Genomic DNA, 14931 nt, shown 5'->3' on the forward strand with positions numbered 1-14931 from the left:
CCAAATCTTGGGTTTTGGAGTTTGAATCCAAAGGATGGATCTGTGTAATCCGGGTTAATACCGCCTGTTCCAGACGGTATTCCCAAACCTCCTCCTGTTGATGGTGTCATTGTGTAGGGTCTTGTATTCGTTGTTGTAGGGACTCTTGTCGAAGGTGTTGTCGTCACTGGTGTCGTTGTCCCACTTCCACTGTGTATTAAATGGCACAGAAACAACAAACATACAAAAAACGCTATCTTAGATTGTAGCAATCAGCTAATTTCAAGGTTGGATCACTATAAGCTTAACCAAAAGATCGTCCACATCAACAGCCAATTCTTGTTACAAAACATATTAAGTGGTGAAGAAAGAAAGGTGTGTACCTGGCACTTGCAGGGAAAGGGCAAGTAGTGTAGCCTATATATCACAAGACCACAATGGTACAAGAGACAACAGTTACTAATAAAAAAAAAATTATGTGTTCTACAATCTAGTCTCAAAATCTGTGTGGAGAATCTTGAGGTGTGATAGTATATAATATGATAATGGATATTTTTATCTCTATTGAAACATGTGAAGTTTAGTTTTGAGTTATATACTATCCTCTCTGATTTGCTTTCAAGTTGGTTTCCATTTAACTCAGAATTAAATAGTCTACCCACCATCCTCCTCACTTTCATCTATTGCTTTTAACTTTACCTCCTTAAGTTACTAAATGTGAAAGAAGGTACGCTAAATGAATCTAATGAATAAATGCAGAGGAATTGGTAGGAGAGACTCACTGGGATCAGAGGCTGAGACGATGGCTGTGCCAGCAAAGTCACAAGTTCCCTGAGACTGACCTTTCTTCTGAAAGAAGCTGTTGACGGCGTAAGAGCAATGAGACTTGACGGTGTTAGGATTGAAGCAAGGACCGTTCTGGTGAATGGGTCCACAATCAGCTCCTGCACCACATGCGTAGTCCAATGTCTTCTGCAGCATTGCCTCGCTTAACCCTTCTTTGCATACACACCATGTTCCACCTATACAATAACAACACACATAAGACTTTCATGACCATTTTTTGCAACTCTTTCATTCACTTGTTATGTGTGAAATGAAACCTAAATGTGTAATTCAAGATTGTTGAACTCCACATTCAAAAAGGAAACACCTTTTTATGAAAAGAAAGTATGGGTAAAAGCGAAAAAATGGACTTTTTATGTAGACAATTTCATTAAAAAAAACTATGAAAGCTAAGAGATATGTGACTGTTCTGTTCTAAAACAGAGTGGGAGAAAGGAGGTATTTTTATGAAAGAAAATGACAAAAAAAGAAGAATCTTTTTTTTTTCCATCAAAAAGAAAAGAAGAGGATCTATATGAGACAGAGAATGGTTATTTTAATAAAACTTTGCAGGGTTTGAGCAGAGAAGATATTCTTACTTGAGTGACCAGCCATGGCCAACAAAATCACCGCAAGAACAACAACAGCCATGGTCGCTGCAACAGAACCCAAGCACTTTTGGATGCAGCTTGTTGCAGGGAGAGAGAGAGAGAGAGAGAAAGAAGGAAAAATAATGGAGGAGATTTGAGAAGGTTTTGAAGGTAACAAGAGGTGTGAGTGAGAGAGAGAAAGAGAGTCACTGCATTGAAGACAGTGAAAAAGAAAGGCCTTTTTTTTTTGCTTAGATCCTGCAGAACAATGATGTCTTATTAGTCAGTTATTAACTTATTTGTGTTTTAGTTATCACAGTCTCTCTCTAGTCTCTACTCCTAAATACATATGACTTGGAAAATAGGAAAAGAACTACCCAACTATATATATACCGATTGATACTCTCTCTATCTCAAGAAGATTAAAGTTTAGGATTTTACATACATATTAAGACAGAGGAAATATATGATTAATTTATTTTTCTGATGATTTTTATTTTATTTATGACAATCTCATGATTTATTTTTTTAATATTTTTTCATTTTTCTACCTTCCCACTTTTCCACTTTCTTCACAAGTGAAAAATTAACAAACATTTAGATCCATATACATGAACCTTTCATATTCCTACTTTCCTATTTTCTTCTCAAATGAAGAATTATCAAAAAAAAAGAAAAAAGTAAAGACATGCAAACATTTCGACCCATGTACGTGAACCTTTCATATTCCTCATTTATCACAAATTTTTAACTCCTAAACATCCAAACTGGAGTAACTAAAGTTTTCAAACTTGGAGCCACAATTATTTAACTCAAAAACAAAAAAATTAGGATGGAGCCAAAGTCACGTAACTCAAAAAAACTGAAAAAATAAAATGGAGCCAAAACCAAAATAACTTAGTTCCATTAACCTTCTATATATATTGACATAGATTTACACCATTAGTCAAAATCATCAAAATGGCGTTTCATAGTTTTGATCTAAATTTACCACCTCAAAATAATGAGCAAAATATTTTGTTTGATTTGAATAGAAGTCCAAGAGAGTTTACTTCAGGTATTTTTATTAAATTATTTTTAGTAAATTTATTTATAGATGTATATTGCTCAATTTTTTTATATATACATGTCATAAAGTATTTAATGTTTTTAGTAACTTTAAGGAGATATTTAATTTTGAAGACATGAATCATGTTATTTATTTTAGTAGGATTATGATTTTATTTATAACATATTTTGTTCTTTTTGAAATATTGTGACAGGAGAAACCATATTAGAAAATCCTCAAGAAGCTCATGTTCGTAGGAAAGAAATGACAGATGGTGAAAGATTAAAGGTTTACCATGCTTTGTTGGAAAGAAGCAACAATGGAACATTGAAGAGGACCCATACAAGGGAAGTTGCTAATTTACTGTCCGTACCGTTGCTAACTGTACAACGAATTTGGAAGCTGGCTAAAGATATTCCTAATGGTGAAGTTGTTGATGTCTCGCATAAGAGAAAGGGTAAATGTGGTGGGAAGAATATTGTGTTTGACCTTGATCGAATTGTTGATATTCCATTCAATCGACGGAAAACTTTACGGTCATTGGCGGCTGCTTTGAAAATTAGTCGGACGACGTTGTGGCGATGTCTAAAAAGAGGGCTCATTAAACGACATTCAAATGCCATCAAGCCACGTTTGACGGAAAACAACATGAGAGCTCGACTGCAATTTTGTCTCTCCATGCTCGACAGAACTACTTTGCTCGGTCATCCGAAGTTTGTTGATATGCATAATGTTGTGCATATCGATGAAAAATGGTTTTATATGACAAAAAGGTCAGAAAACTATTACTTGCATCCCAGTGAAGAAGAGCCATATCGTACATGTCAAAGTAAAAACTACATCGGCAAGGTAATGTTTTTAGCTGCCATGGCTCGTCCAAGATTTGATAACAATGGAAATGAGACATTTTCAGGAAAAATAGGAGTTTTCCCGTTTGTTACAATGCAACCAGCTCAAAGACATAGTAGAAATCGAGAGGCGGGTACTTTGGAGTTAAAGCCCATGACTTCCATCAAGAGAGAAAATATAAATGATTTTCTCATTGGAAAAGTTCTTCCAAGAATTCGTGAACGGTGGCCACAAGAAGATTTTGAGAAAACAATATTTATTCAACAGGATAATGCAAGAACCCACGTTGATCCAAGGGATGAGGATTTTAGAGCAGCTTCTTCTCATCATGGTTTTGATATCCGTTTGATGTGTCAACCACCAAACTCACCCGACTTGAATATTTTAGATCTTGGATTTTTTAATGCCATTCAGACACTACAACACGAGGTGTGCCCAAAAACGATTGAAGAACTTGTTTCTGCGGTGGAAGTTATGTTTGATGAATATCCTCCATATCTGGTGAACCGGATTTTTGTGACTTTGCAATCATGCATGCAAGAAATTATGAAAGTCTAAGGATCAAACAAGTATAAAATCCCACATATGAAGAAATAATGTCATGTATTCATGATTGCATCATACTAGCTTTACGAAGACATCGTAGGAGTGTAGTAGTCAGTAAAGCGTGCGGCATTTAACGTTATCTGGCTTCGTACCATCCAATTGGTTTGCGGCCATGGGATTGGTTTGCACCACATCGAGCGGTGGATCACCCAATCCCATCGTAGCTGTTGGATTTTTCTTTTCTGTTTCCAGTTAACAGTAACCATCAATCAACGATCCTATTATAAAAACATAAAAAAGTGAGTCAGTATCAAAATACTCAAAAGATTCACTTTACGATGAGGCTTTTTGTAACGGGCCATAATCCCATGGAATCACATCGATAAGGATTGTCTTGTTCGAGAAGTAAGTAACTCTCATAGTTTTAGTTAGTGAAGATTTTGGATTGATTAGTCCAGCATTGAGAACTCGGAGCTGAACGAGTTTGTAAAGATTAGTTTAGTCAAACATTCTCCAAGTTTATTTATTTGTTTTTATTTCACTCTTTAAACAATTTTCATTCTACATTTTGTGTTTATGATAGTCAAGGACAATCCAATGCTTTATGATCTCTACTTGATTTATTAAAATTTAAGAAGGATATTATATTACTGTATATACAGTATTAAATATATTTTAATCAAGATTTATTTTACTTAATTATAAAAAATTATAAATGGTTTCGAGTAAAAAAGATATAAATAAATTAATAGGTAAAGAATTCTAAATGAGCTCAATTTGTGAGTTCCGACCCAAAAGAATCAGGAAGAGGATTGATAAACAAAAAGGATTCACCTTTACTGAGAGAGGGAGAGAGAGAGAGATTGAAGCAAGGAAAAAAAAAAAGTGAAGCTTGGAGAGAGACCAACCACGTAGAGGATTCTAATTCGTGGTTGCAAACGAAGGACCCAGAACAGAACACGATACAGTACTCTCCTCTCTCTCTCTCTCTCTCTCTCTTGGGCTGTTGCTTCTTCGCTTCAATCTCTTTCCTTGTTAACATAAATTTCTTCCCCAAAGTTTCAATTTTTCTTTGGGTCAGTTTCTTGTGTTGATCGATCACTCCGCAGATGTCGAACGAAGACTCTCTTCCGGCATTCACTTTGTTTGGTTTGGATGATGTCGAAAATTACGGTCTGGTGAGTCCTCGCGGATTACAAACAATGCATGTTCTAGTTTCCGATTGTTTTGGTTTAGATTTTCGTCAGGGTTCTTGTTTCCTTAAAGATCATTCATCTGTATCTAAAATTTTCATTCTTTCCTTGATTTTTCTAGGTCAGTGAAGCAGACAATTCGTTACCTATAGAGATACACAATCAGGTTTTTCAACTTGTGGAGAAGGGTAACCAAGCTTTCAAAGAGTCTCGCTTTGAAGAGGTCAGACCCCTTTTCATCTTTCTTGGCCTTTTTTACTTTCTTTAGGGATAGAGAAAATTGGTTCTTAAGAGAGAAGAGTCAATAGGTAGCACAACACAAAGCATGATGATACAAATTTAAGGCATGATGTTTGTTGATTATCTTGTAGCTTCTTTGTGCGGTTTACTTTGTTGAGTGGCTTCTTGGTGAACATGATAATATGATAGTAGCACTTATCAACCTGTTTTCAAGTTGAATATTCCGCAGATTCGTGGTAGTTTAAAGCTTTGATACTGGAACCCAAATGAGACAGACACATCTGTTGCTCTTGCCAATAACATAGCTTTTTTTTTTCTTTTCCCTACAGGCGATTAGTAGCTATTCAAAAGCCAGTACTATTAAACCTCTTGACCCTATTGTTCTTGGCAACAGAAGTGCTGCTTATATAAGGTATGGTTTCGCAAACCGATGCCCTCTTTTTTACTTCCAATGGAGTTGTCATGTTTTTTTGATCAAAAATTACAATGGATCGTGTATCTAGTTTTGCCTTTTTACTCAGTTTATGGATAATACACCGTGTTGGCATATTCTAATCTTTCTCCATCTCCCATCCGTTTTACTTTATAGATTTGGCCAATATCTGAAGCAGAGATCTGCATCAGTTTCTGAATATAGACCTCTGAATGGCTTTGATATGTCGATGCTTGGGGAAGTATGTATTCTACTTGCTAAATTGTTACTACCAGTTGCAAAATTCATCAACCCTGACTCACCCTTGAAAACTTGATATTTCCTGCAGCTTGCTCTAAAGGATGCTGATAAGCTGATGAATCTACAGAGCAGTTCAGTGAAGTCATATACTACAAAGGCTTGCGCCCTCATGTTGGTATGTGCTCAGTTATTCTTCTGTCTTTAAATTCATGTTGTTTTTTAAGTCAAGGTACTACTATCAAGAGTTTCTCGGTCTACTTCGTGTCACATGTGTCAATTTTATTTATTTTCTGCAGCTAGAAAGATATGAGGCAGCTCGTGATACTATCCTCTCAGGTCTACAGATTGATCCCTTTAGGTACATCTATGTGTTCTGTTCTTTTTTTCTTTATTGATACGTAACTATGTGTCGTTTTTAAGTTTGGGGTTTCTTTCTGATCGCATGAAGCGATCCTCTCCGATCCAATCTTCAGGAATTGGAGAAAGTGATGCCTACTTCGATGAGTAAAACCCATGAAAAGGCTGAGCGTTCTGATGATTTTGATTGCACTGTTTGCCTGAAATTGCTGTATGAACCTGCTACAACTCCATGTGGGCATACGTTCTGCCGATCATGCCTCTTTCAGTCAATGGATCGTGGTGGGTTTTTATGGTTGATTGTTTTTTAATTCCTGAAAAAAACTTCTTTTACTATTGTGTTGCTTATTAATTCTTTGTGGAATATAGGCAACAAATGTCCACTATGTCGAACTGTTATTTTTATGACCCCAAGAACATGTGCTGTCAGGTAATTGTTTTAACTTTCTCTATTGACCTTATAGCTACATGCCATACTAACTATGTGCCTGTAGCTTGTGTTTTAATCTTCTACTGAAGCAACTTTGTGTTGGCAGTGTGACGCTGAATAACATCATACAAAAAAACTTTCCAGAGGAGTATGCTGAAAGGAAATCAGAGCAAGACACTCTGGTCCACTTGGGCAATGAAAGTATGCCCCTTTTCGTCATGGATGTGATCATCCCCTGTCAGAAGTTGTCTCTTCACATATTTGAACCACGATATCGACTAATGGTGAGTTCTTTCAGTTTTTTTTTTTTACGAACTTAAGTAGCCTACTATTTGCGGCGGTTGGAACTCGTGTAGTGTTAAAAAAAAAGTTCAGCTCGATATCACAAAACTCTGAAATGATCTAAGACTGTACACGTTGTTTTAAAACTCTTCATAAAGACACGGACACTCATTTTAGGAATAGTAGACTGAAACAAGAAAGTGAAGTGGGGAAAAGAGAAAGTGGTCTCTGAGTGAGCCTTAATAGACTGAAACTTTTATGGCCACTTTATTCCGCAGCAGTAGTACTGTTTGTACTCAGTACATTTATTAATATGTGTTGACTGAAACAGGTGAGAAGAATAATGGAAGGAAATCATCGGATGGGAATGGTGGGTGTAGTGTCATTTTTCTTCTTTTAATATCATTATGCATTCGTAAAAGATGACTAACTAGTAAGGTTTGTCCATTCCGATGTTCATAGGTAGCTCTTGATTCTGCGACAGGTTCCCCAGTGGATGTTGCTTGCGAAGTTGAAATCACAGAGTCTGTTTCTTGTTTCTTTTTGATAATATTTGATGTCCTGTAGTTGATGATTTTGAATTACAATAACTCACTCAAATTCTGCTAATGTTTTGGAACTACACAGGTGTGATCCACTCCCGGATGGACGTTTTGTCCTGGAGGTGAGTATCATTTTCATTACTTCTTGAATCCATATTACTTGGATCTATTAGACTAAATCTCTGATGCCGTGGCATAGTCAACCTATAGAAATCATTTTTGGGCTATCTGGTATTTGATTGAGACCTAAACTGTTGATAAAAGTAGTTTGCAGTTTATTATGTTTCAACTTATCTTGTGGCGTTATTTCATATGTAACTTTCAAATAATTAACTTAATACATATGATTTCTGCAGCTGGAAAGCCATAGAAGGTGCCGCATTGTAAAAGCTTGGGATCAAGATGGGTAAGCCTTGTCATTCTGATCGTTTGATATCATTGCTCATGTTTTGTTTTTAACAATGTCTTCCTTTTTGTGTTGGGATTTGATCATGTTCCCAAATTATATTTTTTTCAACATGTGTGAAGATCATATATTTAGTCTTCTTGTAAATACATGTCTGACATTGTTATATACAATCCTTCATTGCCGCATATTTAGACACAAAAACGCTGAACTTCCTATTACGCTTTTTGCTTTCCAGGTATCGTGTTGCAGAGGTTGAATGGGTGACAGATACCCCACCACAAAGCGAGGAAGATAAAGCAGCTGTATGATTTTTCTCTACTTTTTTTTTGTGAGTTTATTTCCTTTCTCTTTTTTCCTCAATTTTCTTTATGACTTCTTAAAGCTGCGGGAACTGACGACCAATGCAGCATCATTTGCTCGGTCATGGCTAGATAGAGCAAAGGAAGCAGCTAGACAAGGAGGTAATACATTAGCTGAGAAACGGAAATGAATTACTCATGAGTTCTGATATTTCCAGCCTAGCTATAACAACTGAAACAATTCATTAGACCCATACTCAAGTACTGTTTCTTTCAAATATCTGGCTATTAATGTCTTTCCTGGGCCATGCTCATGCTCATGCTCATGCTCAAAATCAATAGAAACAAGGGTCTGTTGATACTGTCTTAATCTTCAAACCGTCTAAAAGCTAACTATGAATCAACCATTGTCTTTTATGATTTGTTTTGAGCGTAGTGTAACTGATTAATAGTTGTGCCACTTGTTTATTCTTATATTTTCAGACAGGATCTAGTCTTACCCTTTTTCTTTGTTTTTGCAGACAGAAGACGACTTGAAATACTTCTAAATGTCGAATCTATGATCCCAACGCCTCAAGATCCTGAGCGCTTCAGTTTTTGGGTAATGTTGTTTATCAACAAAACACACTACTATAGCCATGTATTCATTCACTAGTNTTTAGCTGAGAAACGGAATTGAATTACTCATGAGTTCTGATATTTCCAGCCTAGCTATAACAACTGAAACAATTCATTAGACCCATACTCAAGTACTGTTTCTTTCAAATATCTGGCTATTAATGTCTTTCCTGGGCCATGCTCATGCTCAAAATCAATAGAAACATTTGTTTGTTGATACTGTCTTAGTCTTCAAACCGTCTAAAAACTATCTTTGAATCAACCATTGTCTTTTATGATAGTAACTGATTGATAGTTGTGCCACTTGTTTATTCTTATATTTTCAGACAGGATCTAGTCTTACCCTTTGTCTTTATTTTGCAGACAGAAGACGACTTGAAATACTTCTAAATGTTGAATCGATGATCCCAACGCCTCAAGATCCTGAGCGCTTCAGTTTCTGGGTAATGTTGTTTATTAGCAAAACACATTACTATAGCCATGTATTCACTTGTGTTGAATTGTGGCTCATTGAGTTCTTTTGGCCTCAGCTTGCTACATTGACAGATAGGAGACCTTCAGAAAGATTGGAACTGCTTCGGCTTCAGGATACTGGAGAGGTACTTGAATATCGTCTACTCTAGTCTAAGATTGCTCGACAAATCTCATAGTTTCACGAGTCCATTTCGTTTGATTGTTGAAACTTTTTTGTTGCAGAGAATAAGGCGTGGGTTGATATATCTCCGATCAGTAGAAAGAGGATGCAGAATGCAATGAACCGGCATCATCAGGGGGGTTGAATTGCCGATTAAACTACTGGGATAAAAACTTGGGATCTGTTGATAAGAAAGTTGACAAAAACCATTATTTTTTAAAAGCAATACATAAGGTAGAGATCCTTGTAGGATTGCTATCATCCTTGGTCGATCCAGTGTTGTAGAATTTGTTTGCGAGTGTATTTTTTTACCTTAATTATCATATTCTTCATGATGCTGCAAACAAAAAGAACCGAAATATCAAAAAGTATACCAAATGCATTATTACAGTGTTTGAGTTTTGATTAATATTAAGAAATTCTTAAATCTGATCAGTAGACACATGTGAGTACACAGAATATATATTTTCACTAGAGCACAATGGGTCACAATCCTGATCCTGATGATACAACATCATAACACCAAGCGTCATAATCCAACATCACTACCATAAACCATCGTCACGAGGCATCATTAAATACCATGACCACCACGCCACATATCACTCACCATAAACGAAACGAGAGGGGGTCCCCAACTTTGGAATAAATCAGTAATTTATGTACAACTACAAATATGCTGGTCTTCTTTTATACAACTGGATTTTACATAGATATACGCTTATGATAATTGTGCTAGATCTTTACAATATGCCTGGAATTCATAATTTGCGTGTAGTTACTATAATTCTCAAAAAAGAATAACTTATTAAAGAAAGATTATATTAAGAAATAACATTAACAAAAACTGCTTCATGGCTTTATCTCTATATTTGCTTTTGATCATCACAGTTTCTGAAGATCTTGTTAACTTTGTGTTTCTCAAACCATCAAATATGCATCTAGTCTTTTGAGTTTTTGTAGCTCTCATCTGGATCCACTTGGGAAGCTTTTTATGACACAGACAAGTTTATGCGGAGTCTCTCATTTCCCTTGTTTCTTACCTGCAATTCAAAAAGGTCATACACTTGTTGCTCACCATGTCTTAAGATCTTTTAACTAAATATTGTAAACTAAAACAAAAACACAAAGTGCTGAATCCGAAAGCACTGAATCTAGGAGATCACGGGGCGCTATTGCATTATGTTTTTACCTTTCTGGAACCAAGATTTTCGAACTAACTGGCGAATCTGGCGATCATGGCGTTCTAAAAGCTCATCAACTCCATAAGATTTAGACAACAAGGGGCCTGAGAACTCAACTTTTTCATCATTGTCTTCGTAACCCTGTCAAGGTCTCAACTCATTAGCATCATTGATTTTTTTTTTCCTTCCAAATTATCCTAAAAGATGGACTAAGCAAATCATGCATGTTCTACTTTATCCTCTCAAGTTTTTAGGTGAATACAAAAAGTGGGAGAGAGACAAAATTATTTAAAGTAATAAAGCTACACTCAGTCAAATAGCAATCAGGATCACTTTTTCTTCATTTTAAGATGTCAGTGTCAAACATCAATATGAAGCTTTCAAATCCATAGCTTATTGCCATTGCCATTAGCAAGCTTATAATAACTAGCATATCAGAAGTTTCAGGATCATAACTTTGACTTATATAAGTTAAGATTGGTATAAGAAAGGTTCAGCCAGGTTCTTAATTTCTCTCGGGTGGAAACGTGGGAACCTAATTTACAAGGTATCTAGTATATCAACTAGGATTTCAAAATTGTGGGAAAAGGATTACTTCAATAATCTAAAGACGTACCAAATGACCCAGCTTTGCTGCCTTTTCTTCTTTTTGATAAAGTGCCAATGACAGTTCCTGTGAATGGTACTCGTCAGAAGTATCAAAAGAATCTGGTCGTTCAAGTTGCCTCCACTTCTTTAGCATTGAAAGCTTTAACATTTCATACGCCTCACGGTCTTGGGAATCCGTTCTTGCGTGATGTTTTTCTTCATTTTCTTTCTCATTTATCTTAGAGTCAACGTCAGTGCTCTCACTAAAAGCAGGAGAAGGTCCCAACAGGTTAGTAATGTGACCTCTCGAGAGTGATCTATTATGTGATCTAACACATATGTCATCTTTTCTTCGCTTTGCCCATGCAAAACCACTTGATACAGAGACTTGTAAAGGCCCTGAGAAAGGCACATCTCCTTGTAATGCGTTCTTCACATGAGAGGCTTCATCTTTTTCATGATTTGATGATGGCTTTTGTGGTTTCTCACATATTGTGGCATCACTATCAATCGAATTATGTACTGAATGACCATTACGTTTATGAAATTTCTGAGAATGGTGCCGCACATCCTGCAAATTGACAAATGAGGAAGTTTTTAATCTTTTGCATTTTTTGGCCTAAGGGATTCCCTCCTCAAAAATGCTGATAATAATGTAAACAAGAGAATATGTTAAAAGTACCTCAACTGGTGCCAATTTGGCACATGCAGGGGGCTTCCGTGTTGGCTTCCTTGATTCTGTACCACGTCTCCCATTCCCACATATTTTTTTCCTGGAATATCAAAAATGACATAGGGGAATAATGAATAAGTGCTTCCAGGACGTGAAATTTTAGGAACTTAAGCGTGTGTTTCTTCAAATATATAGTGACGATGATGGTAATTAATGAAATTCTGACCTAGTTGTTTCTTCCCGATGCTTTGCATCAATCTCCTTGCTAGGCGAGTAAACAGGCAAACTTGAGGGATCACAAGCAAAAGGCTTTGAAGTAAAATACTGAAAAAAATAAAGGGAATAATGTCTTTTCAAATGTGTAACAATACCAAAATTATATCTTCCTGGGAATCAAAAATTCTTCAAACACGATGCTGTTATAATAGCTGAATCACAAAATGGTTACCTGAGAAACAAGGGCAGTAGAGGCAGAACCACGTTTGTGAGGCTCTATAGAAAGAAGAGTTTCTATAAGATTGATGTCAGCATCAGACAAATCTTTCAAAGTTTCTCGGAGACAACTATCATAATGTTGCTGTGGTTTGAAAAGCATTGCGTGAGGAAGTTTGGACTTTTTCCAGTAATCTGCAGGTGGAGATCCACACAGTTTGAATATCTTGTGCAACTGTTCGACCTGTAGCATACATTTCAAGAAACAGAGCAATATACAGAATCAAAAGGACTGAAGCTACTTATTGCATATATTTTACAAGACAACATTTTGTGGTTTTACCTCAGTCCTTCCCTGCAGAACCGGTTTCCCGAGAAGAAGTTCAGCAAAAACACAGCCAACACTCCACAAATCAACAGATGCACCATAGTCCGTAGCACCGAGCAAAAGTTCAGGGGGACGGTACCACAGAGTCACAACTCGACTAGTAAGCGGTTGTTTATTCCCAGAAGCATTGCAAAAGTTTGCTAGCCCAAAATCAGCCACCTTTAAAATCCCTTCATTATTCACCAAAAGATTTGAACCCTTAATGTCCCGATGCATCACGCCTCGTGCGTGACAATGTTCAAGTCCAGACAACAACTGTTTCATGTAACACTTAATCTGCAAGGCCAGAGCAACAACAGTCATATATATCCCTCAGTAACAATCCGGACAAAATATAAATCAGTACAAAGAAGATGATGCTATTAATGAAACTGACCTGTGGAGTAGTGAAGTTGATATCAGGGCTAGAAAGAAGACCAGTGAGATCATGCTCCATATACTCGAAGACGAGATGTATGTTGCAAGAAAGCTTTGAAGTAACAATACCTTGTAGTTTGATAATGTTGGGATGATTTAATCTCCTAAGTATCAGAATCTCTCTAGCCATGAACCTAACACTCTCCGGCTCAAAATTGTCAAATCTAACCTTCTTCAAAGCCACAATCCTCCCAGTTTCAGACTCTCTCGCACGGAACACACTGCTATAAGTCCCTTGTCCAATCTTCAAATCCACAAACCAAATCATTTTCAAACGTAATCTACAGAAAGAGTATACTGTATATTTAAAAAAGAAGAAGAACCTTTTCGAGCTTTTCGAAAGCGTCGGATCGAAATGGAACCCAACCATGAATAGCTTCACCGGCAACGTTGCTAAGCCACGCAGGCCAACCAGCTGCGACTTGCTCAGCCTCAAGGTACTTGCTCAAGTTACCGAGCCGGAAACTCACCGACTCACTCATGCAGTTCGAACTCGCTCGGCCAGACTCACTCAACTCACCAAACTCACTACCGCTCTTCTTGCTACTACTACTCTTCTTCCCGCTCTTACTCCTCCACGACAAAAGCCTCTTCTCCGTCGGAGGATCCTCAACCATAATTCGACCGGAACCAGTACAAACATTTTCCTTGAAAACACCAGAGTGATCGATCGCCGGCGTAACGGAAACAGTTTGCTTCGAGCTGACACAACCCATTCCTTCTCAGAATTGTGTTTGGTCGCTCGCTAGCTCCTCCTCCGCGTCGTCGTCAACACACGTGTACCGGAATTATATATTTTTAAGCAGCGCCGGTTACGATCTGAACCGTCTCTGTACCGGATCCGGATTCGGATTCAACTGCAACTATTGCAGTTGCGTTATATACAGAGAGAGAGGAGAATGTTTTTAGCGATTTATTTTTCCGACTCTTTTTTTTTTTTTTAATTTCGGCGTGAATTGCGGAAGACGACGGTCCTTTATAATTAAAAGTTAAAACTAAAATGTCGTGAAATCAGAAATAGAAATGTTTTCTAGGCGAAATCTACGGTAAGATTTTTTTTTCGATCGACAATGATTACTCTCGTGAGTTGATTGATCACCAGTTTATTTTATTTTTCCCGCTTACGTTGAGTAATTTCCTTTTTTTTTAAGTAAAAGTAACTTACAACTTTTATGTTTGTTTTGACATTATTTGACTTTACATTGTTAAGAAATAGAATCGATACATTTGTAGGATTATTAGCAAATGGAACGAACGAGTTTTGACTAGCGGCGACCAGTGTGAGAGTGAGCTAATACGGCCAACAAAACAACGGTGGGTTGTTGTTGACTAGTTTGGACATTTTTATTACTTATTTATCTACTTCTTAAATACATCTATTTAGTCATTATAAACCTCACACTTGTCTTGTCATGTGCCTTAGGGGGTCATGTGTGTGTGTGTATTATACTACAATCACAAACATTGTTGTATTTTTCTCATTCGTATTGTTTGTGTGTTTATACCCCCTCAGATATATGAATCGATTCGGAATAATTTTTGTTTAGTAACCGAAGTGGTGGTATCAAAAATGCTTTTGGAGAGTCCAATAATACTGAAAGTAAAGATAATTCTTTTGGGATTTGAGCTTCGGGCCTTGTGTAATCAAATTCTTATTCCATATTGAATTATTGTTGGATAGATATATCATGTGACTCTTACATAACAGAGTAATAGTATTTTTTCCAACCAATCT

The 14931-nt window shown here is 36.8% G+C and overlaps 5 protein-coding genes across 6 annotated transcripts in view; 2 read left to right on the forward strand and 3 right to left on the reverse strand.

The window, feature by feature from the left end:
- The window catches only part of LOC104740563 (PLASMODESMATA CALLOSE-BINDING PROTEIN 3), a 9117-nt gene extending 7395 nt beyond the window's left edge, over positions 1-1722 (reverse strand). The window contains exon 1 of the mRNA XM_010461198.2: positions 1473-1722. The gene's annotated coding sequence lies outside the window, so the exon portion shown is untranslated. The remainder of the gene's footprint in view (positions 1-1472) is intronic.
- LOC104743382 (PLASMODESMATA CALLOSE-BINDING PROTEIN 3-like) lies at positions 9-1590 on the reverse strand (the record flags this gene model as incomplete). The annotated part of the gene is made up of 4 exons (XM_010464472.1): positions 1404-1590; positions 762-1001; positions 363-396; positions 9-189 (listed from the first exon to the last, which is right to left on the reverse strand). Coding segments are annotated over exons 1-4 (507 nt in total), but the record flags the coding sequence as incomplete, so codon positions are not given.
- On the forward strand, positions 2707-3849 carry LOC104743384. The gene has a single exon (XM_010464473.1). It carries the CDS (start codon positions 2707-2709, stop codon positions 3847-3849), a length of 1143 nt encoding a protein of 380 aa, XP_010462775.1.
- On the forward strand, positions 4625-9846 carry LOC104740565 (LON peptidase N-terminal domain and RING finger protein 1). Of its 2 annotated transcripts, XM_010461200.2 has the most exons (19): positions 4625-4804; positions 4947-5015; positions 5152-5253; positions 5600-5682; positions 5860-5944; positions 6032-6118; positions 6240-6301; positions 6392-6582; positions 6670-6730; positions 6837-7014; positions 7344-7382; positions 7475-7536; positions 7640-7676; positions 7911-7960; positions 8199-8265; positions 8346-8424; positions 8784-8863; positions 9411-9479; positions 9577-9846. In XM_010461200.2, the coding sequence occupies exons 2-19, from the start codon at positions 4947-4949 to the stop codon at positions 9634-9636; spliced, it is 1461 nt and encodes a 486-aa protein (XP_010459502.1). In that variant the 5' UTR covers positions 4625-4804; the 3' UTR covers positions 9637-9846. The 2 variants fall into 2 exon arrangements, with proteins under 2 accessions (XP_010459502.1, XP_010459501.1); XM_010461199.2 differs by lacking the exons at positions 4625-4804; positions 8784-8863 and adding an exon at positions 9244-9323 and having other exon boundaries at positions 4811-5015.
- LOC104740566 (probable serine/threonine-protein kinase At1g54610) lies at positions 10302-14159 on the reverse strand. The gene is made up of 9 exons (XM_010461201.2): positions 13520-14159; positions 13156-13440; positions 12735-13055; positions 12408-12635; positions 12186-12283; positions 11969-12059; positions 11315-11857; positions 10707-10839; positions 10302-10557 (listed from the first exon to the last, which is right to left on the reverse strand). Exons 1-9 carry the CDS (start codon positions 13910-13912, stop codon positions 10538-10540), a joined length of 2112 nt encoding a protein of 703 aa, XP_010459503.1. The 5' UTR covers positions 13913-14159; the 3' UTR covers positions 10302-10537.

The sequence above is a fragment of the Camelina sativa genome, chromosome 14 (genome assembly GCF_000633955.1).
Source record: "Camelina sativa cultivar DH55 chromosome 14, Cs, whole genome shotgun sequence".
In the NCBI taxonomy this organism is placed as follows: domain Eukaryota; kingdom Viridiplantae; phylum Streptophyta; class Magnoliopsida; order Brassicales; family Brassicaceae; genus Camelina; species Camelina sativa.

Bases quoted from the DNA above. Each gene is read 5' to 3' on its own strand.
- LOC104740565 (XM_010461200.2), top strand. From the start codon at position 4,947: ATGTCGAACGAAGACTCTCTTCCGGCATTCACTTTGTTTGGTTTGGAT. The intron at 7,677-7,910 runs GTGAGTATCATT...TGATTTCTGCAG, and splicing joins ATGGACGTTTTGTCCTGGAG to CTGGAAAGCCATAGAAGGTG. The intron at 8,266-8,345 runs GTATGATTTTTC...GACTTCTTAAAG, and splicing joins GCGAGGAAGATAAAGCAGCT to CTGCGGGAACTGACGACCAA.
- LOC104740566 (XM_010461201.2), bottom strand. From the start codon at position 13,912: ATGGGTTGTGTCAGCTCGAAGCAAACTGTTTCCGTTACGCCGGCGATC. The intron at 13,056-13,155 runs GTCAGTTTCATT...CTGGCCTTGCAG, and splicing joins TCAACTTCACTACTCCACAG to ATTAAGTGTTACATGAAACA. The intron at 10,840-11,314 runs GTACGTCTTTAG...AGACCTTGACAG, and splicing joins CAGCAAAGCTGGGTCATTTG to GGTTACGAAGACAATGATGA.
- LOC104743384 (XM_010464473.1), top strand. From the start codon at position 2,707: ATGACAGATGGTGAAAGATTAAAGGTTTACCATGCTTTGTTGGAAAGA.